This window comes from Amphibalanus amphitrite, unplaced genomic scaffold (genome assembly GCF_019059575.1).
Source record: "Amphibalanus amphitrite isolate SeventyFive unplaced genomic scaffold, NRLGWU_Aamphi_draft 001100F_arrow, whole genome shotgun sequence".
NCBI classification, from domain to species: domain Eukaryota; kingdom Metazoa; phylum Arthropoda; class Thecostraca; order Balanomorpha; family Balanidae; genus Amphibalanus; species Amphibalanus amphitrite.
Window position 1 is genome coordinate 90,148 of NW_024882594.1, and position 22,406 is coordinate 112,553.

The following is a 22,406-nucleotide window of genomic DNA, read 5'->3' on the forward strand; positions in this document are numbered from 1 at the left end:
AAAGGGGAGTCGTCGCGGAGAAGTGTTCTCAAAGAGAGCTGGGGGCCACGCAATCCAAAAAACCGCAATCGCTCAGCGTCCAGTCTCGGGCACTCGACCAAGACGTGTCGGACCGAAAGTCGGTCACCACATCTGGTACAAATAGGCCTGGAGCCAACGCCGATAAGGAACCCATGGGTGCCATAAGTGTGCCCGGTACGAAGCCGGCAGAGGACCACCTCCTCGCGTCGCGATCTGCGTGAGGCCGACAACCAGGTAGCTAAACCTGGCTTGATACGTAAAAGTTTGTTACCGTGGGATTGGCTCCAGGCCTCCTGCCACTTTCCGAGGAGGAAAGAGCCCACCGCCGGTACAAAGTCCCTGGCGGGTAGAGGGAATCGGCGGGAGCACGGATACTGCGCAGCATGGTTCGCAGCTCGGTCCGCCCGTTCGTTGCCGTGAATACCGACGTGGCTAGGGATCCAGCAAAAAGACACCGACGTACCCTCTCGGTCGAGGGCTGTCACACGAAGAAGAATCTCCTGTGCGAGGGGGTCAGAAGGATAGAATTGTGACAAGGACTGGAGACCACTCAATGAGTCAGAAAGAATAACATATGACCGAGCGGGATTAATCTCGATAAAACACAGGAGTTTGAGGATAGCGACCAATTCGCAGGAAAAAACGGATGCATGTTTAGGTAAGGTAAAACACCGCACAGCGTCGCCGCAGACGAAAGCACACCCGGCACCGTCATCAGTCTTTGAGCCGTCAGTATAACAGGCTATGTAGTCAGAGTACCTTGAAATATGTTCCAGCGCACGAGCCTTTAAAACAGCTGGAGGGATGTCGCCTTTTCTCACATCGGTGAGGGAAAGGTCCACCTTTGGCGGGACTTGTCTCCACGGTGGGACAGATGGCCACTCCTTACGCATGACCCCCCGAAGTTTAATTTGAGCTTCCGAGAGCAGCGATTGCATACGAGAGCAGAAAGGGGGGTAGCGGACAGTACGTGCACCTTCTCCGGTTCTGAAAAGCGCCAGGTTGGCACGTGAGAAAACTGCATCATAGGCAGGGTGGGAAGGCAACTGGCGGAGTTTTATGGTATATCTCATGCCCAGTAGCTGGCGACGCAAGGCAAGAGGTGGCTCGTGGGCCTCTACAAGGAGGCTGGCTACTGGGGTGGTCCGGAACGCACCAGTGGCAATACGAAGAGCAGTATGGTGCACAGAGTCCAGAATACGTTTCGAGGTCTCCGTGGCGTTATCGTATATAAAACAGCCGTAGTCAAGTCTAGAACGGACAAGAGCACGATAAAGCAAGAGCAGTGTCTTACGATCCGCCCCATAGCAGGTACGCGCAACACATTTCAAAACATTCATAGCTCGAAAACATCGGTCGCGGGTGAGTGCGGTAGGTAAGACGGCTGTCTATTACCATCCCAAGAAACTTCACCTCCGACTTCACAGGGATCACTGCACCCCTTAGCCTGACAGAGAAGTCAGGGCAATTACGGCGAAAACGGCAAAAGTGGACACCTACAGTTTTGGCTGTCGAGAATCGTAGTCCGTTAACAGCACTCAAGTTTTCTAATCTTTTAATTGCCAACTGGAGCTGTCTCTCTACTATACGTGTGGTTGCACCACTGGCCCAGATAGAGAAGTCATCCACAAAGAGGGCACGGCCAATGGAAGGGGGCAGGTGATCGGCAATATCGTTAATCATTACCCCGAACAGCACAACACTTAGGACTCCTCCTTGGGGGACACCGTTGACCTGGGGGAACTGCTCTGAGAGGTTGCCACCGACACGGACTCTGAAAGACCGGTTAGATAAAAAGCTGGCGAGGAAATGGCCCATTGTACCGCGTATACCGTACTTGAAAAGCTTTTGTAAAATACCGAAACGCCAAGTGGTATCATACGCAGCCTCAATGTCGAAAAACAATGCACCAATGTGTCGCTTCCGCCTAAATGCGCAACGAACCTCGGTATCAAGGGCTAAAATGTGGTCTACTGTGCTCCGATACTTTCTGAAACCGCACTGCGAGTTAGATAAAACACCTTGTTCCTCCAGAAACCAGACGAGACGCGCGTTTACAACTCGCTCAAGCAGCTTGCCCAGGGCAGATGTCAACGCAATAGGGCGGTAGTGAAGCGGATCAAGCCCGCTTTTACCAGCCTTCAGCACCGGGATAATGATGGCCGTCCGCCATGTTTCGGGATACAGCCCTCTTTCCCAGAGCGCATTGAAAAGATGGAGCAATGCTTCAAGTCCCGGTGACGGGAGACGCCGAAGCATCTCATTGTGTACAAGATCAGGGCCTTCTGCGACACACTTCAGGCCACCTATAGCGGACTTTAACTCTTCCATAGTAAAGGGATCATTGTAGCTAAAATGTTGTGATGTGTTAAAATTGACGCCAGTCGATTCGCACCGAGCACGATGGCGGGCGAAGTCGGGGTCAGAACAGTCACCGACACAGCGGTCATGTAACGCACGGCCTATTTCGTACGCTACATCAGCTGGGTTCAACACATTTCTGCCAAACACCAGGGTATCGGAAAACCACCTAGTACTTTGCGAATTTTGCCGATAAAAATACGTTTCTTATGCCGACTTATAGCCAAAAGACGACTGAATCTCAAACCAGTCGTATCCTTGCACTAAATGGCTTGGTTTAGACACGATAGGTCTGAAAAGAAAAGGCCCCATGTATTCTCTATGGGCGCCGCGAGGCCGTTGGCACCAGAGTTTCGGGAAGTGCCCTCGCCACAACCGCACGTGCAGATTTGGTCACGTGACGAAGCGCATTTGCCGCCACTGTATTTATATACACTGTGGTAGGCTGAACCCAGGCTGGCACGGTCCGCCGACATCAAAACAACGGTGCGTCAGCTGATTATTGGTCCTCCGATTCAGGAGAAATTGTTAACGCGGGAACGCCGGCGCTAAATAAAGGCGGTAGCAAGGCCATATATAGTGGCGGTAGGATTCACGGCTTCGCATGATCGTGTGCAATATTTTTTATAGTATCAAGCGAGGGGTATTGCTGGAGTTTTGCAAATAAATATTTTGTTCTCAGTTTGGCTATGCGATCGTGAACACTTTATTATCATAGATACGATATGAAACAGGATAAACAGGCCAAATGTAGGCCAACCTTAGACTTCGCATAGCCATGGACATTGCGTAGGAAGGTTTAGGTACTCGCCGATCGTACCACGATACCACGGGCAAGATATCAGACTTTTGGGAGTTTTGTGTCGCTGAAATGTATTTTAAGTGCTAAGAAGGAAAATAATTCAATTTAATGATGTCATGGACAATGGACATTCAGCCATTCCAAGCATATAATTTGCCTGGCTTCGACAACCAGATAGCCAGGTTTATTTCAAGAGCTTCTAAAGAGGTAGTGGATTTAATATCGTTTCTATTACATTTATTTGATAATCCTACATATCAGTAAACCTGCCACGCTATCATTCTCGGCGAGCGAAGCGATTACCGGCACATCGTACCAATGCCAATGCAGCGTCGAGCGTCCGATGGTTTACGATAGGAATTATAACAATAGTTTTAAACTAGCGCTTTTTAGAACCATGGTCCGAAATGGTAATTCAAAGAACCTCTTCCCCTTTCAACTCACCTGAAAAAGCTGCTTTCGTGTACCACCCAGCACCCGTTTCGTAGAATATCAAAATCATAACCGGAGGCGAAGATTATCTTTATGATCTACCACGATTCGTGGGGCTGACTAGTACCGACGGGGATCCCACAAACACGACGGTCACATTCATTAAGCATGATGTACGGCGTAAAGCACCACAACTCGGCCCCAAAAGCGCAACCTTCTGAGATATCTTATATTTAGTTTCAATGCTGGTACTGGTGCAGTTTCAATGCTGGTACTCTGCTCATTTCTGTTCAATGAAGTTATTTCTCGCTTAAATGCGCCTCACATTAATCGTGTGCTGTGCTCCACAATCATTGCGCCGCGCGCTCTTCCTTCTTATCGGCCCCCTTGAGATCGTATCCATCAATATCTATTTGCTTCTAAGTTCTAATGACTTGTAGAGAAACAATTTTAGAGCGTTTAACAAAATAATTGCATAACGAGCGATGGGAAAAGCCCAATCGTCCAACTCATAAAAAACTTTGGGACACAAACAACTGGAAACTGTTGGTAGTTGGTACTTTCGCGCATAGGCGGCGGAACGGGGAGGGCACCGGGGCACCGTGTGACCGTGCCCTCCTTTGATTTTGGCATTTTAACAATGGGCTCTATGGGCGTTACATGGAAAGAATGGGACCAAAAGTCGGCAGTGCCCCCCCCCCCCTTCCCCAGTTGAGCTGGGCGCAGGTACTAAATAGCATCAAAGGAAATCCTATATTCATCTCGCCGCATTTAAGCGCACCAATCGAAAGACGACAGCGTGACCGCGCTGACAGGCAATCAACCTGGCCACATAAAACTAGCTAGTGCAAGGAAGATGTCTATATAAACCACTGGACCATGCAAAGCGTTCAGTAAATAAAATACGAGTAAAGATGACGCGTTTGAGGGCAGACTGGCCAAACAGTGACGTTACACGCGGATCTCAACACTGCACAACACATTCATCAAAAAAGATCTCGTGGATCCCTATATACGTCATAACTAGCCCTAGTACGGGGGTATATAGCCATGGACGTAAATGGCCGGCTTAAGGCACAGGATCCCAATTGTCATCCCCATTACGTGGTCCCCAGAAGTCGCCAGACCGAGAGCTAATGGCAGTTAAGCACATCTTACACGTGCCGACAAACGTGACACAATGAATCCAATAACGAGTCCGCTAATAAGCCTGCCTAATTCTGCATGTAGGCTGCTATTTACCACCACGGCGGAAGGCTAAAACGCATCCATACAGCTCAACATAGGTGTCAATTTCCGCCGGGTTGGGGGTGCTCAAGCTCTTTAGATTCCCCGCCGGCTCGGCTGGCTTGGCTTTGGAGCCCCAACAGACGGTGCGGGTCAAGACTCAAGGTCACCGCTAAGGCAGCGGCGGATTTGCTGCGCCCGGGCAGTGGGCACCCTCAATTCGGTGAAAATCGACACCCATGCAGCTCAACATGACAAAACGCTGCATACAAGCGCACGTCCTCGCATTTAATTGACGCATTTAACTGCGTCACTAACCTCGTACACTGTACAACACTGGTGAGATGACTGTCCGAAGGAAACTGCCGACTTTGGCTGGCAACATTCAGGGTTGGTGACTTATGTACTGAGTTCGGCTGGCTGACGGCGATGTGACTTCAGGACCGGTTGATGAACGGGCCATCCTAGCCCCATACTACAGGAGCCCAGCTGGTCTTGGCGAGCGGCGGCGACTGGACGAGGCTGGACCCCTACTACAGGAGCCCAGCTGGTGCTGACGAGCGGCGGTTACTGGACGAACGGGTCAGCCTGGACCCCTATTGCAGGAGTCCGGCTGGTCTTGGCGAGCGGCGACGACTGGACGAGGCTGGACTCCTACTGCAGGAGTCGAGCTGGTCCTGTCGAGGAAATAGTTCACCTTTAACATGGGATTTTAAACTGAGATAGCAGTCTGATAGAGCAGATTTGTGTATGCCTTATATTTGAACCGTTTGAGATATTCACCTTTTATCAGTGAATATTGGTGCTTAAATTAATGTTCTAGTGCTCATTTACAGCAAGCAGAAACCTCTTCAACACACACAGTGGCCAATCAGCGATGAGAGCACTTACAGGAGCAGAATCCCTTGCAGCTGATAGGTTGTTCAGCTGTAAGTGTTCATAACTCTAATCATTAAAATAATGAAATCCCTTTAGAAGAAGTGTGTAATTCCAAGTTAGAATACATTTAAATTTTATTCATCACATTTTTAACACACCTTTTTAAATTTTATTTATCAAGTTACTCACAGAAGGTGAACAATTTCTTTTAACACTTACCTTGCTTCAATGGTGACATGTAGCTCTTGCAGCAGAGAAGGCACAGCATTTGGCTGCAACTTCAAATATTTACTTGTTGCTATCAATTATTCAGTTTTGAAATGCATACAGGTAGGTACAATGAATCTTGGGTTCTCCTGTAAGAATGCCGACTGCAGAAGCAGAAGTTCATCCAAAGCTTGCGCCTGAAAAAGGGCCAGGTTTAATTATCATTATACCATAATCACATTTATGCCTAATTTGTAAGAAATAGGTTTAGGTTAGCAGAAATAGGTAAGGTTTTGACTAGACCCCCTGGGCCCTGGGTCACAACAGGAGATGACCCCCGTGATTGGTGGGACCACCAGGCACCAGCGTCCAGCACTGGCACAGTCCGTTCTGACCACCGCACACCTATCAGCCACATTTAAAATGCACTACACTACATCCCCCACCACCTGACCACTCACCACACCAGACCAAATCTGCACTGCGCTACACAAAATCCGCACTGCACCAAGCTAAATCCACGCCACACCAAAGCCTCACCAGCCGGACAAGCCAGCACAGACGAGATCTTGTCGAAATTGCCATGCTTTGCAGAGTGCATACTGGCCTACCTGAACCTGACCTTACCCAGCATATGAGCCTTACTGTCCTTAGCACTGGGAGCTCATTGAGACCAGGCCCCACAAGCCTAGTGGCCTCCTGAAACCTGATTTCCATATGGGGTGAGCTATTTAAGAATGGTGATCGGATATCGAACGTGAGACAAGACAGCAATGAGCAGTGGGCGGTTCATGCAACCATAATCATGTTTCCTTACCACAAGTATCAAAGCAAAATCAAAAATAGCTACCTATCGAATTCAAATTTCACTGGAACCTCACCTGCATGGATCTTAAGTGAAAGGATCTTGATACATCTGCACGAAAGATACATCTTGATCCACTCATCTCAATCTTGTTTTTCTGCATCCAGGGCATGCAACACTTCTGGTCAAGGCCGTATATAGGACATCGCTTCTGGTATTTTTGGCACCACACTCGACTGCTGAGCTCAAATGCAAATTTGGATTGCAATCACGGTCATAAAATACTGAATGAATCGCAATGTATGTTCAGTCGATGTACCCCTCGTTCGATGTCTCTCAGACGACGAAGATTGTACGTCGTCCGGCCAATCCCGTTCTAGATCAACGGGGGCTCGGCTGCAATTATGGAATGTGATTGGCCGAATGGCGTAGAATCTTTGTCGTCCGAAAAACATCGAACAAGAGTAATGTCGCTACTGCGCCATTGTTGCATCGAATTCGCCCCATAGAAGCACGTGTTAACTCTCTCCCATAGGCATGTTTTTTAATCCCACCCAGAAATGACAAACAAGCTCCCTGATTGGCCAGTTGCCGGCCAGTTGGACTTCAGCGGTCGCCATGGTGGTATCGGGGACTCGGCCGGCATCGTTAGGTGTTGAATTATGTGTTTCGTTTTGCTAGATATCGCCAATTTGCTTTGATATTTGATAAATAACGTTGGCTCATTCTTTGGTGACCTTGCATACTAATACGACGATATTTTGATACCGATTATTATACATCAAACATCATGAGACAAATGTGGCGATTTCCACACCCTTTTGCAGTGCCCCCTCCCCTTGTGTAGTGAGTTAACAGGCTTGTAAGAACCAAGTGAACCATTTTTTAGTCAAGTGGTCATGATCGTCCCTACATCTGATGGATAATAGTCTTGCGCAAACTTATAAAGTACTGGAGGAAGCAGAAGTTACGATTTTGGAGTACGCAAACTTAATATTAAACAATATCAGGTATTTTGGCTATATAAAGTGAGAAGAAAAGTTCAATTGATCATTTTTTATTACAATTGCAATAATGATAATATCATGATAATTGTACTGTCAGGTATTGATAATAGTCATGTCACGTCATGCCACTAACCAGGCTCACAGACACAACACATTTTCATCTTTATGTATCTAGGCATAAGGTATTACAGGCATGTTTTTGCACACCTCTCATGTGCGAGTGGGCATGGCCTCCTTCACAGTTAAGTTTTGGCTGATTGTGCTCAAATTTTGTAAGCACCTACATGTAAAGGGATGTAGATACAGTTAGTCGGGCACTCTTCTCAATTCAGTTTTGTGCAGCACTTCCTGCTTTCACCATGCTGTGCCCACTCTGTTTTACAGTGGACAGCTGCTTCTGTGACACACATTAATCTTGCGTTCATTGAAACACTTAGTTTTGAGTGTTTTGACTCAGTTTTGTTGTAACGTTACCTGTGTTTATATTTGAATAACTTGTTTTGGGCTTCTCATATTTATCTTTTTTTCTTGGCTTAGCAGGTTTAGTGTAAAACAAGTTTTAGCTGACATTTTACATGTTAAGATTACATGAGTGCATACATTTTATAAAAGCTATTTCAAAGTACTGTAGCCATGTGTAACATGCATATGTCTTAGTGAATGACTACTCAGCATGCTGCTTGGTGCTCAATGGTAATAGTTTGATTTGTTTTTGACATCAAGTAAGATTTGATTTTTGTTTCTGAGATTCCAATGTTATTTGTGGCAAATATTTTCCAAAAATTCTCCATCTAAAGCTTCAACTGAATTCTAAAATGCCTGCATTTTCTACCAGAAACATTATCATTGATACCTCCTACAATATTTCATTTTGTCACCAGGTACCTGGACTGGTGAAAAGTGAAAACTGAAATTCATTCATGTCACCATTATCCTATGACCTACCCCCTAAATGGAATTGATCTTGTTTCACAAATGAGTTGTACATTGTACAATGTCTATCAGCTGATGTCTATTGTCTATCTCTCTTTCAGCACAGAAGATCCTCAGTCATAGTTAACAAAATGGAAAAAAAATTAGCTGTGTTTTTAAGATTCCAGTGGTGGCCATCAACTGCTCAGGAAAGCAGCCCAGAATCACTTCACAACAGGTATGTTGATGCATGTACATTGTACATTGACATCAATGTCTGAATGCTGAAGAATTGTTGAACAGGGAACACATTTACCTAGCCTCTAAAAACCACAAATCCTACATTACTTACATAAACATTTTTTCTATAGAACTTATATTATCTACTTTCATCTGGCTAAGGCTTTTTTACATTATATTCCCTCTGTTAAACATGAAAATATGATGAGTTATAGACTAGTATAACAAGCTGGTAATTATATCTACCTTGTCAGCTTGGCCAACATCTGCATCATGTCTATCACAAACTATGCTGCTTTCCTGGCATTTGCATTTGTTCCACTCACCAATTGACCACTTCTACCATCTGCTTGCTCTATGCACAGACATTGTCATAGGGTCTGTTCCAGTCGCACTTCCTAACACCTCTTAACTCCTCCAAGATTGCTTCCCTGTTCCAGTGGCAGCTTTCGCCCCTACAAAGCCAAGAAGGGCCCTGCTCCAACCTCCTCTATCTTGCTCTTTGAGGAGTTTAGATGTGTTAGGAAGTGCGACTGGAACAGACCCATAGCAAATTAGTTTCATCTCCCTGAGTTGTACTGTCTTTTTCCAGGTTTCCAAAGGATCATCATTCATCAGCACAGAAGGGTGGGAAAGAGAAGGCTGTTCAAATTCTGAAAAGCCAGAGCTGCAAAGGAGGTCAAAGATGCAGTGCAGTTGGCCCACTCAGTAGAGTTTCACTAGTGGTTCTGATGTGGACTGAAGATTACACGCTAGATTGAAGTGGCCGGTCTGGAGCAACTATAGTTCATCATTCTTGCTGATTGTGGACGAGTAAGAGCCCGCGTTGGCCCCGATCGGCGATCGCTGGCCAAAGCCCACCACCAGTTTGGTGATAGGCGTTGGCTGTGATATCTAGTGTTAAGTGTCGCCTATGTGTGAAAAGGATAAGTTGATAACAAAACCTGTTGCGCCATGTTATTAACCCGCGCCCGGGTGGCCCTCAGCCAACTTGGTGGGGGGGGGGGGAGGTGTATTCGGCCACACCAGGTTATCTTGGAATGTAGCAAAGCTGGAAAGACGCAGTAAAATCAATCTATAGATCGCTATTTTTCTTCAGAATCATACAGGTCATTTTTGATCAGGTCATCGCTGAGGTCACTGGAGGTCACCAAAAGTAAAATGATGACGAATTTTGGCCCCCGATTTTGACAACTTCACAAATTGGTTCATAATTCGGGAACCAAAGAAGCTACAGCGCCGCGGAAAAGCGAATTCGATAGCTCTTTCGAAAATCTTTCAGGTTCTCAGATTTGAGCTAAGGTCAACTAGGGTTAAGCCTCCAAAGGGCAAAAACTGAACAATCGGCTTGCTTCGGAAGTCGTCTTTTCTTTAAAAATTGTTTAAACTGATACCAACCTTTTATTACGTTGATTTTACCGGCACTGCGTTTCTCTCGTCTTCTTGGCCTAACAAGGTCAGCTTAATAAATTTGACCTCAGGTCAATGTCGCAGAAAATGCCATTTTGCATGTCATTGATTCGTTACATTGAAATTGAGATTAACATCAGTAGCGGCGGAACACCTTCAATTAAGGGGGCATTGCCGACTTTTGGTCTCATTCTTTCCATGCAACGCCCATAGGGCTAATGTTAAAATGCCAAAATCAAAGGGGGCACGGTGCCCCGGTGCCCTCGGCCTGTTCCGCCGCCTATGATTATGATGCTTTTAGCGCTCTGGCCACGTTCCATCTAAAATCGATGTACAAAAATAAACTGTTGGGAGGCGTTACATGACCTGAGATGACCTCAGGAGCATACGATAGATCCCGATGTTTGAGTGCTTTTGTTTCAAAAGCAGAACATTTCGAGTTCCTCATACTGACTGAAACTGGAGACGTCGCAAAGTTGACCTGACCCTAGGTCACCACCGAGATCAAAATTAAAGATATTCAAGATGTTGGTACTGATTCTCTCATGCAATAGCTCGAGTTTCAAACTTCTACTTCATGGTGACCTGACCTGACCTTAGGTGACATGGGGTTACTTTTTTCACAATTGATGCGAATCGATGCATTATACATAAGCTATACTAAGTTTCGTGTCGTTTTATCTATGCAAGCACAAAATTGTCAGGTGTGGCCAAAAACGCCCCCACGGCCCACCCACCTGGGGAACGTTAAAGCAGTGATGTATTTTTTCGGTGTATTCCACGATGCATCGATCGGTGTAATGCATTACTTGATAATGCATTATTTATTGCTGCGTGTGTACGCTTTTCCTCTGTTCAGTGTGATCTGTGATAGGAAAACTACCGATATATCTCCACGCGCATGACTGAAAGAGCTGGCGTGATCTATAATATTGGGTGTCTGTTTTTGTTTGACATTTTATAAATAATGAGTCAGCTGTGATCGTTTGATGAGACACTGGGACAGCCGGCCTGTATGATCAGCGAACGGCAGGCGGCGGGGCAGTGGTCCGGTGGCTGCTGCATGGGACTGACAAGTGACACCAGCAGATTCAGAGCTGCGATACGCGGACGTTATGTTCACAGTACCTTTGCAAAATAATATCTGATAGATATCATGTCCTCGAAAATGTTCTTCAATCAATATGATTTTACCTCCTGGCTTATTCCATGGGGGCCGAAACCGATCGTTTTATGCACGCCTTTTCTGGGCCTCGTTCTCCTCTAAATCCGTGTAGGTAGCAATTTTATTCAAGGGACGATTGAAGGTGCCTCCGATTGGTTTTCAGCGTAGGTGGGATATGGCCGTTGAATGTGAGGCAGTAGATAAGGAACGTCGAGCTGGAACGGTCTGACTCATTGGGTAGGTACTAGGTAAGGTATGTGAAAGGCAGCAGTGGAAAACAAGGAAGGGAGGCGTTTGGTGTGATGTTTCAAATGCTCTATGCATAAGAAAAGTTCATTTGATTATATGACACCGTCCTTTTTATCGCGATACGTGAGCAACGCATGAGACGCTCACTGTTCAGACTTGTAGCGTTAGAGACAGGCTGAGAAGGGCTATTTCCGCGAAAGGATATTCTGGAATTTGAATTGAAAGGCATTTAGTTTTGAAAGTATCAGTACTTCTTAGCACGATACTAACTCATTTAAAATTTCATTTTTTCCCCATTGCGATAACATAAACAGAAACTGCGGTGTCCCCGTACGCAGGATTCTGGAGACTGTCAGGCGGATGTTAGTAGCTAAAAGCTTTTGTTCTTTATTTAACAGATAACAATCATTTCTTTTAATACTTTGTAACACCTAACTCACTAGAAACAATCTGTACGGGCTTCCAAAAATGTTATATTTAACATGTTAGATCCATTACAATATTTTAGCTGCCCTAACCTGTAAATGTAACGGATGCGTCATTATTGAAAACGTGCTAAAGCATTGTATTCTATTGCTGACAAATATTCTGCGTCTGTCAGCCAAAACTGGCCAATCAGAGGCTTTTTTTGTCATTTCTGGGTGGGATTAATAAACATGCCTCCCATAGGGCCCTGGGTTGACTCTCTCCATAGGGTCCTGGGTAAACTCTCCCCTTGTCTATTTTCTTTAAACGGAGATAGTTTGGACAACAAAATATTTTCGACCTCAAAAAAAAAATAAAACTTAATTTTTGATGTACCTCATTGATGCAAAACATCAGAAAAACATTAGAAATTAAGTCAAAGAAACCGATTATTTATAAATGGACAGCTGACGGCATGCCTCCCATGTCCCCTGGCTTGAAGCTTCGGCTCCGTGTTACCTTAGTATTCTATGACCGTGGCTGAACCCAGGGTATATTAGGCTGAACCTAACACAGTCCTTTTATCCTCCAGTGTTATGGTCGTGACACCGCCGTCAACTCACCCACCATCAGACCAGTCCAGTCTCCCGCCAAAACCAAACACCCAAATGGCATGTCGTAACTGTATATATCATCGAATATACTCGGCAGATATAAATATAAAATATAACGGCTGGTACCTCGAACATAATAGACGATAACACAATCAATCTCACAGTGGCGGCAGCGCGGGGCGCCCGATGTAGACAACAAATCAGCGATTTGGTGCGCGCCGGATTGGTGCGTCTCGGTTGTCACAGCAGCGCCGGGGGGCGGCCCGTCCCCTCTGCAGAGGGATCCATCGCGCCAGCAACTCAGTCTATATGCACCTCCCATCCCTCCCCGGCCCCAACCCAGCTTCAGAAACGCTCCCGAGCCAGCGGAGCCTACTCGCTCTCTCGCGCTCTCACTCAATCGCAAACCACTCTTACACGCCTACAAATGCAGGTAGGTTCCGTCGTTTTCACGCAAGCAAATACATATGCGGAGTCTCACCATGCGCGCACGAGCAGACAAGCGCCCACGCACGCCAAACAGCGTCGTTGTGCGCCCTGTTGAGATAAATGCCGAAAAGCTGCAGAGTGGAGCCATCGGACGCGCGAGTCAGCGGTCGCATCGTCCAAGGCACCGCTGGAGGCCGGTGACGTCATACATACGCACTGTGACGTCACGGCGCCGAGAGTATTGAACTGGCCAGTCGGCCGACTGCACACAGTCAGATGACGTCATCCCCACAGGCCGGCTACACGTTGATGACGTCATCCAGGGAGAAGGAAGGGTCCAGCACCAGTTTTGGCACGGGAGACGCCGGCACGGCGCCGGCGGCAGCGGCGTCAGGGTTGAGCGCAGCGACCGGCGGCGGCCCGTCAACTGAGCTCTCCATCAGACTCTGTAACACGTCCGGCGGCAGGAGTTAGAGCGGGGAGACAGACAACTGAGGTCTACAGGAGTCAGGGCGGAGGACAGTCAACTGATGTTCAATGTCCAGCCTCAGACTCCCCAGCGTCAGGCATTAAAACGGGGCGCCAAATGATGGTGAACTGAGCTCCCCAATCCCATCGGACTAAAAACGTGTCCACCTCAACACAACGGGCAACTAATAGAGGGTTACGTCGGAGAGCACGTAGTTCATGAGTGCGGAGGTCAGGTCGTACACGTTCACTGCAAAGGTCATAGATCACAAGGTGCTGGCTTCTGGACTCTGGCAGTAGCGCCTGGCAAGGGCCAGACAGATACTTCGAGCACCAGTTCGAAATCATTTGAGCTGTAAGACGCAACCTTTCTTCAAGTATTTGGTTACCAGAGCCTCCTCTTCGTTTTAGGAGACTTAGTCGGTCCAGGTAGACGGCCGTGACAATCAGCATTCACTTACCTGGAGTTCAGCCGTCGTGAGCGGCCTGCGCGGGCGCTGGACACTCGGTGAACCGGTGCTTCCATCTAGCGGTGCAGGTACAAAGCGTTAGTGCCGGGCCGCGACACTAGGATTCCGTTACCGAGCATTTAGGACCGCCGCCGCGCCAGGCGGGATAAATGATAATGGCAAGGCAACTGAGAGCAAAACCAGCAACAAAACAAAACACAAGCAGCACAAGCTAAACTGACTGTGAACCGGCTCAGTGGCGTCAGTTGGCGGCACGCCTATTGTACAGGGAGGGTGTGGAGGAGATCGAATATCGGTGACACTACTTGGCATGCATTCGATCATCAAACTACGGTGATAGGCAAAACCAGTGAACAAAAATGACAAGCCAAGTGCAAACAAAACGCTAATGTGATCATACAGTACTCATAGTAATCTCTGGCCATTTTCAATATCGCAATATTTCTGACTTGTCTTAAGCCTTGACAACTCCGATTTAATTTTTGCAGCACACGATTCTCAGATCAAAAATGAAAAATATAGCTGAGACATATGATTGGAATATCCGGTTTAGGTAATAGTTATGTATAAGGACAGAATACATAATGTTATGTTAAGGACGGTAGCGGTTGCCTCACATTGTTAAACCTGAACCAAGTTAATTGTTAATAAAACGTGAAACACAAAGTTAAATCTTCTTGTTGGACGTTATTAAAACAATAACATTTCTAACACCTACCCGTAAAAAATCAGAACGGAACATCAATACCATATTTCACATACACCTAAGCAATAATTCACGAGTCAGTCAATAACAGGCTCGTTTTAAATCAACTAGCGAACAAACTGGCCCATGCAGGCAGCATGCCAGCCAAGGCCGAGCCTTTGTACAGACAGGGTCAGTGACCGTGCGGCTCTGTGACGAAACGTGGCGGTCGTACTATGGCCTACACTACTGCTAGGCTGTTCGAGCCGACACCAAACTTACATGCAACTCTGTCTATCCCGTTCCAACCCTAGAATACAGCCTTATACGTCCGCTCCGACATCCTCCTCCCGTTCTAACTCACAATACGGATGCAGCCGGTCAAATCCCGCCTGCGTGAGAGCTCACCTGGTGCGCCGTCGGTGACTGCGGGCGCCGGGTCGACTGGCCGAGAGTTCCACGACTCCGGGCCGCTGTCGACCGCAGGCGGGCTGGCCGCCCCCGCGGCATCATCGGCCTCGCCACTGGACACACTACCGCCACCTAAACAGGGGAGAGGAGAGGTCAGCCACTGGTATAAGCCGGGGTACAAAGCCCCGCCGGCGGGCTGGCCGCCCCTGCTGCGTCCTCAGCCTCGCCACTGGACACACTACCACCACCTAAAGGACGGGGAGAGGGACAGTCAGACAACGGTACAGACTAGAGTACAGACGCCACCGCCGGCGGGCTGGCCGCCCCCGACGCGTCCTCGGCCTCACCGCTGGACACACTGCCGCCACCTAACGGACGGGGAGGGGAGTCGGGAGAATCAGTCAGTCGTTGGTTTGGACCAGGGTACTTACATACTGGGTATACTCAAGTCTGCTCATTGGCCATGCCTACGTCACATATGGAAGGCGCATCTAGTAGCTGGTAGGAACCAGATTCTAGTCTATTGTGTGAAATATGGATGGATTTCTGGTAGGTTTATGCTAGACTCTAGTAGGTACTAGATGTGGTGTAACTGTTTAATACTTTTTCATAAGTTTTCTTTTTGATTAATGTTTATTTTCACTTCAAATTAATTTATATTGTATTTTATAGTGATAAACACTATCTTTGATTATATATTCATGTGATGCGACGACGTTTTTCAGAAATAAATGGATTAGTCAGCTGACTGGATTTCGCCGAACAGCCGTTATTAACGGCGCTACGTTCAAATAAGCAATTCTTGGGGCTTTTTGTGGCGCAGTTGGCGTGTTTTGTGCGTTTTGGAGGGTTGGTGAAACGAGAGTGGTGGAATTTCTGTGCTTTTTTGCTAGCTGGTAGAAATTGATTGATATTTTTCAGTCAATACGGTGTGCGAGCTGCCTTGGATATGCCAGGCTGTGCAGTGCCGGGGTGTAAACACCATACAAACTGGAAAGAAAGAGATAAAAGTGTGATTTTGCATTCTTTCCCGAAAGATCAGGCACTTGCTGATGAGTGGTGGCAGAAGATTCGTCGACTCGCTGAACCAGCCAGTGTCAAGGACAAGCGCGTTTGCAGCCTGCATTTTACTGAGCATGACTACCAGAGAGATCTGCAGTGGGAGCTCCTGAATGCAGGAAAAAGTCCCATGCTGAATCCCCGTCGGGCTCTGATTCCTTCGGCAGTACCTTCATTAGACATTGATCCTGCTAGGTGAGAGCACAACAATATGGAGAATGTAATGAATGCAACACTCACTAATTCAGTTTTTCACTAACCATCCTCAGTTTTTTTTGTGGTGCAAATATAAATAGGCTAATGCTATTTATGCTAATACTGTTATCATAAATGGCATTGTTATGCTGTTAGCCTCATCAGCATAAACCTGTCACTAAACCTGTCAGCCTCATATTTGTATTGTCAATTGTCATAATTGCAAAATTGATCTTAAGTTGTGCATGAGTGCATCAGCAAATCTCTGGATAGGTGGCATCCTTTATTTCACTTATAAAACTACTTTTTGAGAAATGTTGGTACCTTAGACCTGAGTTCACATATGAACTGTTTTTCTTCGCAGTGCGATGACCAGCAGTGGAACTGCGGGCCTTCAGAAAAGAACAAGGAAGAAGCTTGCTGCTGCTGCCCTGCAATCATCGGTGGAAGAAGTGGAAGCCACAATGACAGTGCACGAGGAGCAGCCAGGAGGTGGAGAAGTTGAGGATCTTCGGCATCAGGTTGCTATGCTCAAGTGTGAGCTGAGCGAGCTTCGGAGGTCCTGTGCCAATTCAGCAGCAGCTCAAAATGGTCTCTTCACTGAACAACAGGTAAATTAAATGAGGATGTTGGCAGTAGAATTGAGAGAGGTAGCTACCGTAAAACGGGGTGTTAAGGGACAGTGGGGTGCTAAGGGACAGTTGCGTGGGCAAAACTTTGAGTCACATTAAGTTCTTAATTATGGGCAATTCCATGACAGATCACCTAGGCATGTTCACCATGACCTCTCCGATTTTGCTCAAATTTGGCATGCAAGTTGACCTATGGGCACTACTTCGTCACAGTAAATTTTTAGTCTCTAGGTCACAGGGGTCATGAGATATGGGTCATGCAAATTTTTAGGTTTTCCGGAACATTGAAATATAAAGTATTTTTTATCTCTGCAACGGTTCACCGGATCAAAAAAAGTTATATATGATATAAGAAGCGCAAAGACTGGTGCGTCTAGCAAAAATGTGAACGAAACCCCAAGGTCATTTTTTGACCCTTTGACCTCGTGACCTTTCCTTGACCCCGTGACCTTTCAAATTTGTCCTATTTTAAAAATTCTGATTTTTTCTATCAGAGATGTCTTATCCATGCTCTTAATAGTGGTATGTGATTTGGCTGGTATATCGGACCCGTTGACCTCAAACTGAGGTCAACAATGTGGTCATGACCTGACATGAAAATGACATCTGCCGAGAACGTCGAGAATCATAGGCAATATGGGTGTCATATGAAAGCTTACTTCACGGAGAATACATTGGTGGTGTTTTTGAGTAGGTATGGGCCGGGTCAAGGTCACATTAGGTCAGTGACCTAACACAGCATTGTGTTCTTTGAAGGTGGCGTATTTAATTTGTTTGGTAAGCCCAGTGATCAGCACACAATAAAAAAAGGAAACAAAACGTCATAAAACATCGTCTGTCTTTATTCAAAAAGCAGAGATAAAATGCACACATACCCATATAAACACACTCGCAAAAACACACACATTCATACACCTTGTTCGAGGAAGTTCTTTCAAACAAACCCCAGTGACACACGCGCTGTGAAGAACGAGTCTCAGAAGACTCGGACAGTTTGAAGGCTGCTATGGTATTGGAGTCGAGCAGTACAAAGCGGTGAAACGTCCTGGTACCCTTCACCATGCGGGCACTTGTGAAGCGTTCTTTCATTTTTGTCTTCGTTTCTGCTATTTGCGTTGCGGGAGCTGACGCGGGAGCTGAAGCGGCATTTCAGGCAGTGGTTATTCCCCACATTTGAAATGAATGCCCAAGACTAAAAAATACACTACTTCTCTGTCCGAGCAGCGTCCCAGTACAAGAACAAATACAATTTTGCAAATATATGTCATCATGCCGAGGATTTCGGTGTTCAATGTGAGTGGATTTTTTTGCCACCTCGCATGGCAAAAGCGCATGCGATGGTATTGGTAATACTGTGAGGACCACCTTACCGATAAAATGCATTTCTTCTTCGTTTCGGCAACGCAAATAGCAGGAACGAAGACGAAAATGAAAGAGAACGGTTCACAAGTGCCCGCACGGTGAGGGGTAGGTAGTAGGTACACTCGGGGGCATATTGATGTTCCACCACTCCCTATACCCATCGGGCTCCCATGGCTCAGCACTGGCTGCTGCCAGTGGCAGCACTGGCAGCACTGGCACTGGCAGGCAGTGCTGAGCAGTGCTGAGGGCAGGCAACACTGGCAGCAGCCACTGCTGATCCATGGGAGCCCGATGGGTAGGGAGTGGTGGAACATCAATCTGCCCCCGAGTGTACCAGGACGTTTCACCGCTTTGTACCGCTCGACTCCCACACCATAGCAGCCTTCAAGCTCTACTAGTCTTCTAAGACTCGTTCTTCACACCGCGTGTGTTACTGAGGTTTGTTTGAAAGATCTTCCTCGAACAAGGTGTATGTATGTGCGTGTGTTTGTACGAGTGTGTGTATATGGGTGAATGCATTTTATCTGTGCTTTTTGAATAAAGACAGACGATGTTTTATGACGTTTTGTTTCCTTTTTTTATTGTGTGCTGATCACTGGGCTTACCAAACAAATTAAATACGCCACCTTCAAAGAACACAATGCTGTGTTAGGTCACTGACCTAATGTGACCTTGACCCGGCCCATACCTACTCAAAAACACCACCAATGCATTCTCCGTGAAGTAAGCTTTCATATGACACCCATATTGCCTATGATTCTCGACGTTCTCGGCAGATGTCATTTTCATGTCAGGTCATGACCACATTGTTGACCTCAGTTTGAGGTCAACGGGTCCGATATACCAACCAAATCACATACCGCTATTAATAGCATGGATAAGACATCTCTGATAGAAAAAATCAGAATTTTTAAAATAGGACAAATTTGAAAGGTCACGGGGTCAAGAAAAGGTCACGAGGTCAAAGGGTCAAAAAATGACCTTGGGGTTTCGTTCACATTTTTGCTAGACGCACCAGCCTTTGCGCTTCTTATTTCATATATAACTTTTTTTGATCCGGTGAACCGTTTCGGAGATAAAAAATACTTTATATTTCAATGTTCCGGAAAACCTAAAAATTTGCATGACCCATATCTCATGACCCCTGTGACCTAGAGACTAAAAATTTACTGGGACGAAGTAATGCCCATAGGTCAACTTACATGCCAAATTTGAGCAAAATCGGAGAGGTCATGGTGAACAATTGGAAAAAAATTAGGTGATTTGTCGTGGAATTGCCTTAAATTTGAGAAGGTTAAATAAAAACTTGAGAGTGGTAGTTGGCACTATTTTGTTCTTGACTATAGGACAAAATGGCATGGTTTTTCATGCAAGTGATTTGGTTCTTTTTGAACTTGGTTTTGAAAATCATGCTACATTTTCACGAAATTGAAACATCTCCAAAACTCTGTGTGTACCACATAAACTAGTAGGTGTACAGGGAAAATGAATGCATAGGTGTATTGCCACATGTATTGCACATGTTTCCTGAAAAACTTATAACAAATCCACCCATTCATTCATCATCCTCTTCGTCTTTTCCGGACATATGCATATTTTGAGGTGGATGTGGGGTGCTAAGGGACAGGGAAGAAAAAAATACAAAATAACATCTAAATATAATTTCATAAAGTTTTCTTTCAGTAGGCATGAAAAACACCAAATTCCACATAAAATGATGGCAAGTTAATGCTTTTATCTCTAAAGTTATATAACAAAACATCTCAAAAACTCTCTTAGCACTCTTTTACAATGATGGGTCAATGAAGCCTGATGTAGGTAAATGTGATGTCATCATAAAAAGGCCAAAACAAAGATGGCAACATCATGGCAAGTGACTAGCCTCAAAATGGGTTTTTGTTGATGACAGAAGAGTACTTTTTGGTTCTGTTTACCTTATAAATAGCACATTTTCCAGAAGCGAACTTGAAATCTATTAACATTTATTTGGCAGTGCAAGTTTCAAAGCGCATCAAAGTTAATATAATAGCAAAAATGGTACTTAAGTAAAGAAATTTCAAACAGGGCAACTAACATTCATTAGGGGGCTCAGTCAGCATTATTATTTCTGCCCACAGGCCAAGTTCCTGATCTACGGGGTGAGGCCCTGTCCGTGGGATGATGACACAAAACTGAAGGCTCTGGATCTGCGTCTCCACTCTTCTCGGAGGACCTATGACTGGATTCGGCGGTCTGGGATGCCATTGCCAAGTCTGGCTACCCTGCAAAGGTGGCTGTCTGCCATCAAGCTGCGTCCGGGGGACACAGAGCAACAGGTGCTGCTCCTGCGGAAGTTGCTGGCCCCCATGACAGAACGTGACCGCCACTGCATCATCATGTTCGATGAAATGGATCTGATGGGACGAGCCAGCTATGATCCACAGCTGGATCAAGTGCTTGGCCCACACAAGCATCTCCAAGTGCTGATGGTAGCAGGCATCTTCAAAAAGTGGAATATGCCAGTCCAGTTTGCATTCGACCAGGCAGTCACAGGCCAGATGCTACGAAAACTGGTGGTCGACCTGGAGCGAGCCGGAGCACGAGTGGTGGCAACTGTAAACGACATGGGTGGCAGCAACCAGGGCCTCTGGCGTGAGCTGGGCATCCAGCCTCATGGCCAAACGTCGATCACCAATCCCGCCGATAGTGACAGGTAAGCTTTTACCCAACTGTAGGCCTGGTGGTTGCCTGGTGGTAGTGGTTGCTAATGCGTGGTAATCTGATTGTTGCAATGAAAATGTTAGCATCTCACTTTTCAAATGCTGGAAAGTTTGATATGCAAGCTTAATATCATGTACCTATCTCATTGTAAATGAAAATAGCTATAATAATAATTGTTTTTTCCTGTTGTATTTCTTAACCCGCGCCGTGCTGGTGGCCTGAACTTTCCGCCGAGTGCTGGGGGGGGGGGGGGGCGTTTTCACGCCCCCCCGTCTAACTCGGCTCCTGGGCCACGTAGCGACACGCGGTAAGCGGCAATCGAAAGAGTGTCAAAAATAAGGACGAAAACACTTCGGTCATTTTTTGGGTCAGGTCAAAGGTCAGGTCACCAGAGGTCACCAAAGGTAAAATGTTGACTATTTCAACATTTTGGAAACTGCCAACGGCTATCTCGGGAACCGATAGAGCTACAGCGCCGCGGAAAAGCGCATTCGATAGCCCTTTTACAGACCTTTCTGAGTAATGTTCTCAGATTTGACCTCAGGTCAACGGTTTAGCCTCCAGAGGGCAAAAACTCCAAAAATAGCCGTTTTTACGAAAAACGTTTTTTCGTCAATAACTTTTGACTCATAAGCGCCATGACATTACTTTTGCCAGCATCGTGTTCCTCTCGTCGAGACGCGTCGAATGAACTATTTGTTGACCTTGAAAGGTCATTTTGAAAATTTGACCTCAGGTCAAGGTCATGACCTGACCGAAAAGGGTCATGTTGCATATCAGTCGATCCGTATCGTCGAGCTGAACACATCTGACGTGTTTTCACCGCTCTAGCACGTCTCTATCAAAAGTTATAGCCAAAAAACTGCTGGCGACCGTTCATGACCTGAGATGACCTCAGGGGCACACAGAGGGGTCACAGGTGCATTTTTCCTATTCAGTGTGTCATGTTTACCTATGAACCGATGTTTGAGAGCGTTTTGAACGATATTCGTCCAAAAGAGGCGCATTTCAATTTTCTCCCATTGACTTATAATGGAGAGGTCGCAAAATTGACCTGACCTTAGGTCACAGATATCAAAAATCCGAGATATACATTTTATACATACTGTTACTCATATCAATCGCTGAAAGTTTCAAAGTGATCGTTCAGTCGGTGTAGCTATAGCGAGCCTTTGAACTTTTTCTGAGGTAAGGTCACTTGACGTGACCTGGTGACCTGACCTTGAACGGCCTAGGTCTGAAATTTTCACAACATGTGC

General features: G+C 46.2%; 1 protein-coding gene and 2 long non-coding RNA genes across 11 annotated transcripts in view; 1 reads left to right on the plus strand and 2 right to left on the minus strand.

Annotated features, from left to right (window-relative positions):
* Window positions 1-4,666: 4,666 nt before the first annotated feature.
* Window positions 4,667-7,224, minus strand: LOC122370111. Its single transcript, XR_006254515.1, has 4 exons — window positions 7,212-7,224; window positions 6,811-7,018; window positions 5,942-6,126; window positions 4,667-5,520 (listed from the first exon to the last, which is right to left on the minus strand). It is a non-coding gene; the product is annotated as an uncharacterized LOC122370111 (long non-coding RNA).
* Window positions 7,225-7,327: 103 nt separating this feature from the next.
* Window positions 7,328-11,280, plus strand: LOC122370119. 3 transcript variants are annotated; one of them, XR_006254519.1, is made up of 3 exons: window positions 7,331-7,355; window positions 8,776-8,891; window positions 9,486-11,280. It is a non-coding gene; the product is annotated as an uncharacterized LOC122370119 (long non-coding RNA). The 3 variants fall into 3 exon arrangements; XR_006254518.1 differs by having other exon boundaries at window positions 7,349-7,386; XR_006254517.1 differs by having other exon boundaries at window positions 7,328-8,891.
* A 1,511-nt stretch (window positions 11,281-12,791) lies between these two features.
* Window positions 12,792-22,406, minus strand: part of LOC122370114 (F-actin-uncapping protein LRRC16A-like) — a 55,779-nt gene continuing 46,164 nt past the window's right edge. For 4 of the 7 annotated variants that reach the window (XM_043345384.1, XM_043345381.1, XM_043345383.1 and 1 more), the window contains 3 exons: window positions 15,197-15,331; window positions 14,095-14,159; window positions 12,792-13,611 (listed from right to left, as the gene is read on the minus strand). In XM_043345384.1, the coding sequence (XP_043201319.1) occupies window positions 13,465-13,611; window positions 14,095-14,159; window positions 15,197-15,331 (347 nt within the window). In that variant the 3' untranslated portion in view covers window positions 12,792-13,464. The remainder of the gene's footprint in view (window positions 13,612-14,094; window positions 14,160-15,196; window positions 15,332-22,406) is intronic. The other 3 variants (XM_043345387.1, XM_043345385.1, XM_043345386.1) reach the window with 1 other exon arrangement.